This window comes from Haliaeetus leucocephalus, unplaced genomic scaffold (genome assembly GCF_000737465.1).
Source record: "Haliaeetus leucocephalus isolate CR32 unplaced genomic scaffold, Haliaeetus_leucocephalus-4.0 Scaffold446, whole genome shotgun sequence".
NCBI classification, from domain to species: Eukaryota; Metazoa; Chordata; class Aves; order Accipitriformes; family Accipitridae; genus Haliaeetus; species Haliaeetus leucocephalus.
The window spans coordinates 8,772-13,197 of record NW_010972882.1 but is presented as its reverse complement, the minus strand read 5'-3'; the positions used below and the strand labels follow the sequence as shown (position 1 = coordinate 13,197).

Sequence of the window (4,426 nt, the reverse complement as noted above, 5' to 3'; positions counted from 1 at the left end):
TTAGTTCTCTCTTCAACTACCTTGTGAGATTGGTTCCTGTTTCAACCTTGCACAACGCTCATCACAGGAACGCAGGAACAGCAGGGGAGTAAAATATCTCAACGGCAGAGACTGGTGCCTGACACCTCTTAGAAGCCTGTGAATGTATTACTGGTTGCACTGTCTGTAGAGGGTTAAAAGTCTTACACTAATGACACCACAGCTTTCTCAGGTCACAAACGCAAACCACATTATTTACTCACTTTGTGTGCTTTTTTTAAAACTGGAAATTTTAGTAGACCCATTTTTCAAAGCTGCTGAAACATTTCAACCCTCTGAGGTGAAATCTGGCACTCGTCACACCTTTTTCAGGAAAATAAGATGACCAAGACAAAGCATTGCCAAATAGTAAAAGGTCCCCCATTTTAACATTAAAGCGTTGAGACAGAACAAAGTAGCCACGCAAGGAATGGATATCGACGACTGGGTTTTCTTCCAAAGCAGCACACAGTACAAGGTATTGTCTTTGCCACCGCTAAGACTGTAGCTACAAATAACTTTTTTTAAAAGAGGATAAAGCAAAGCAGAAGTTCAAAAGTGAAACTGGAGAACGATTAAAGCATCTTTCTCCTGTCGACCTGCCAAAGTGCTTAGAGCACTACAAGAGATGCAGCAGTGAACCAGTGGTGAAAGCCCTTTTAAAATTAAAACACCCAATCAGGGTGCTCTGTTCCTCTACATCACTGTATATTTATGTCATTAAAAAACCGCACATCAACAAAGATAAAGAGATGACATCCATATTTAGAACATACTGAATCACTTGAAGGTATTTCTATTTTGTCACCATGGTAGATAATGCATTTTAAAGAAACACCGCCTTTTCCAAACACCTAACATCTATTCAAAAGCAACGTGCACAAAAGAGGAAGGAGCTTTCCTTCGTATAAGGAAAAAGGTCAAAACTTAAACGCATTCAAAAAAACCAAAGCACACAGTCCCTATAGAAACAGAGTACCATGATACAAGAATCACCCCTATTTCATTCCGTACCTATTCAGAATATGCAAGAGAAAGTATCAAAATAGGAGGAAAGAATTGCTCTGAATTAAGATTACTTTCCCCTCAAAAAGATTTTGGAAAAGTTTCAAGCATACTGCTGACTAAAATTAAACATTATACAGATGCATCTTCTGTCTGTTAGGTATCTGAGATATAATGATACCTTATGTATATTTTAAACGACATCTCTGAAGTGAGTTCTAAAAATTTATGCATGCTCTTTTGACCGAATCATTAACACTGTATTTACGTATTTTTCTAGCTTTAGTAGATCACACAGGCAACCAAGCCAAGAAGTAGAAAGAGTTATCTTCGCAGCTACTAAGTTTTAGGATCAACACTTAAGAGACACTGTAGGTACATTTCACTTGAAGTTCAGCTGACAAAGCTCAACAGAAAAATAACAATAGAAAACAGAGATTCAGAAAAGAATATAGGTATATGACTGCAAGAAAAGGAGACAGACAGAAGCTTATTTCAGTCTGCAGTTTGGTTGAACAAAGCTATTCCAAGCCCTGCCTTTTCTTCTAAGATACCATGAATTCGGTGGTAAGATTAAAAAAAATTTTATTTGTAAAAGCTGCTTCCTCTTCACGAATGGAATTTATACGGGTTCTTTGCAGATGCATCTAGTCAGAACACAGGACACTGCACTATAAAACTGCACGGCTTGTTTTTAAAAAGTATGGACAAAAGCCATGCCCAAGAAGACTCAGCAAAAGATTGGGTTTTCAGTCACCTCTGAATTTTGATGGTAAAAATCACCCCTGACAACTTAACTGATACTCACATAGACAAAATCACTATTTTCATCTTTTCACATACGTGCACGCCTTACCTCATACATGACTTGTCCTGGGGCCAAGCGTTTTCTGTCACCAAATGCTAACTGCAACAGATGTAAACTCACGACGTCACCTTCACTGAAAAAGGTAGAAATTATGACATTTGATTACAAAGCTGCTTTAGAGGCCTTGTTATCATTTTACTAGATCTAGACTGATGTTTTCTTGCTGAAAAGAAAAACACCACTTCCCAAACCATCAGATAACTGGTCACGTGCAGCCGCTACAACACAAAGGAGGACATTTGGACACTAACAGCTTCAGGGGCAAATGCTAACCATACAGTTTGAAAGCTTTAATATGTTGTATGGACTACAAATTGTTGCTTTAAAGTCAAACTTAAAAAGGCTGCCACTCTGTGAACGGCTGAGCTGATTAAATAGCTTGCTGATGCTGAAAGAGAGAGATCTTTCTCCCCTTCCCTTCCCACCCCATCAAAGTTCCAGCCCCTCTCTTGCATACACACACTGCACCCTTCCACATACTGATTCGGGTCATTAGCCCAGCAGGAAACCATTGACTTTGCTGCTGAACAGTGATCGGTCTCTGCCACTGCCAGGTGAGCTGACCTGGCTCGCAAAGGCTCCAAAGACGGCGCAAGTTGGCACAAGGTAATCCGCAATACTGTCCCCTCCCTCCTTTAGGGGCAGCCGGCTGTCATATCAGCACGTTTAGCGCTCGAGATCTGCAGCCCCAACTACTTTTAATGGTATTTTAATACCACGGTGCGAGTACCAAACAAATGGTGAAGCAGTCCTCAAGAAACAAAGGAAATCGTTTAAGAATGCAAGCACAAAAATACAGCCACTGTTGCTTTGCCTTCTTTCAGAAGGTAGGCACTAGTAGGTCCCTCTTCACATCTGTTAAATCCTGTAAAAATTGCAGTGTAAGCTTAACACCTTCCACACCTGAGAGAATCTCCTGCACAGCTACATAAACAAAACAAATATACATGTATCAAGGGTATGTGAACAAAGATACAAAAAAATTTAAATGCAGTCAGTGGCTTATAGTAACTTTTTATTCACCTGTCTTGTGTAGACTGAACAGCCCACAAGTAGCAACAATTGCGAGGATCATTCTCAGGCTCCTGAAAAGTAACAGCATAGACAGGAATCCTTCCTCCTTCAAGCTGAGAGTGGTGCCTACGTGGTTGGGAAAAAAGAAAAAAAGAAAGAAAAAATGAAAAAAAAAAAGGAAAAAGGGGAAAAGAGAGAAAAATAAAAACCTGTGAGCCTACGATGGGCCCTAACTGTTTGTAGAAGGGTAGAAGCATCTTCTGAGAAAAAAGCTTATCCTTCCATGCTTATCCTCAAAGTACAGAAGGTCATACTTCCATCTCAGACAAGTGAGTCAGGGAAGCGACTACTTTTTATGCAACAGTCAAGAGCTGAGGAAATTACTGTCCATCAAATGCAATAACCTGGGGTTATATCCTCCTCCGCCTAGGGAGGAAGAACAGAAATGATTACTTCAGCTGCCAGGCAAAAGACTGTTCCTCCTGTTCCAGCCGACTTCAATATTGAACTTAAAATGCAGCCTATCTTCTGAACAAATTTAAGACAGTGCCAAACCACAAGTACTTGCTCATTTCTTTACTCGGATGCTACGTAAAGCATTTTTCCTCCAGACTTCTGAACCTTACGTGTACCTTCACAATCTATTCTTGCCACCCAGTTAGTCCTCCACTGTCTATTTATGCATCCAACAGTTTCTGGTGAGTCACTGCAGGTTTGCTTAAGCCAATCCCTATCTGAATTTGGTCACATATTTCACGTGTGATTGCCCTTTGGCAGATATAAAATCGTCTCTTAATTTTTCTATTGCTTCTAGATTTACATGCCCCTTATCCTCGTCTCCAAGTGTTCCAAGCAAATTTTCATTCACACGCAACGTTGCCTCGGAATGGGTCAGTCCCCTGTTTTGGACAAGGCTGACATGTAGGAAAGAGTATCTTTTCAGGCACGGATCAGCTACTGATTTTTCGTGTCTCACTAGTTTCATCCTGGACACTTTAAAGAATATTATCACCAAACCCACATTATTAACATACGTAAGCTTCTCAATCTATGCCCTAATTGCAGTAGCTGGTTCTGAAAAATCATTCCTAAAATCTGGTTCATCAAAACACACACATTTCCTGGCTTCACTGAACACTACTGATCGGACAAAGCGTCTTATAAAAATGAGCTCTATCGCATCCTAAACTGCTTGACGTGACCCAAAGAAGCATGCTTTCCACAATCCCTCGAGCCACAGGCACAAGAAGGAAAACAATCCTAGTCCACTGGGGAGAAGGCGGTCCACTTAATCCACGTATGACTTTTCATAGTTATTTCAGAAGAGGATTTCTAAACATTCCAAGACTATACCCAAAATTTCAGTCCCTGAAAAAATTATCTTTCATGAACATGCTTCCGTAAGCAAACAATTGAGACCCCTGCACCTCCGGGCATGGCCAGGTGTAAAGGCCTACTTACTCCCTCTTCAAAGTTTTCATATTCCACAGTGACAGGTAGCCATCTGAAAAACCCACAACA

General features: G+C 40.5%; 1 protein-coding gene across 1 annotated transcript in view; it reads right to left on the bottom strand.

The window, feature by feature from the left end:
• Positions 1 to 1,879: 1,879 nt before the first annotated feature.
• LOC104836187 (protein ELYS-like) overlaps positions 1,880 to 4,426 on the bottom strand; it is a gene marked incomplete at its 3' end in the record, with an annotated part of 10,492 nt that continues 7,945 nt past the window's right edge. Inside the window, exons 5-7 of the mRNA XM_010574584.1 lie at positions 4,367 to 4,409; positions 2,915 to 3,031; positions 1,880 to 1,964 (exon numbers count right to left, since the gene is read on the bottom strand). Coding sequence (XP_010572886.1) covers positions 1,880 to 1,964; positions 2,915 to 3,031; positions 4,367 to 4,409 — 245 coding nt within the window. The remainder of the gene's footprint in view (positions 1,965 to 2,914; positions 3,032 to 4,366; positions 4,410 to 4,426) is intronic.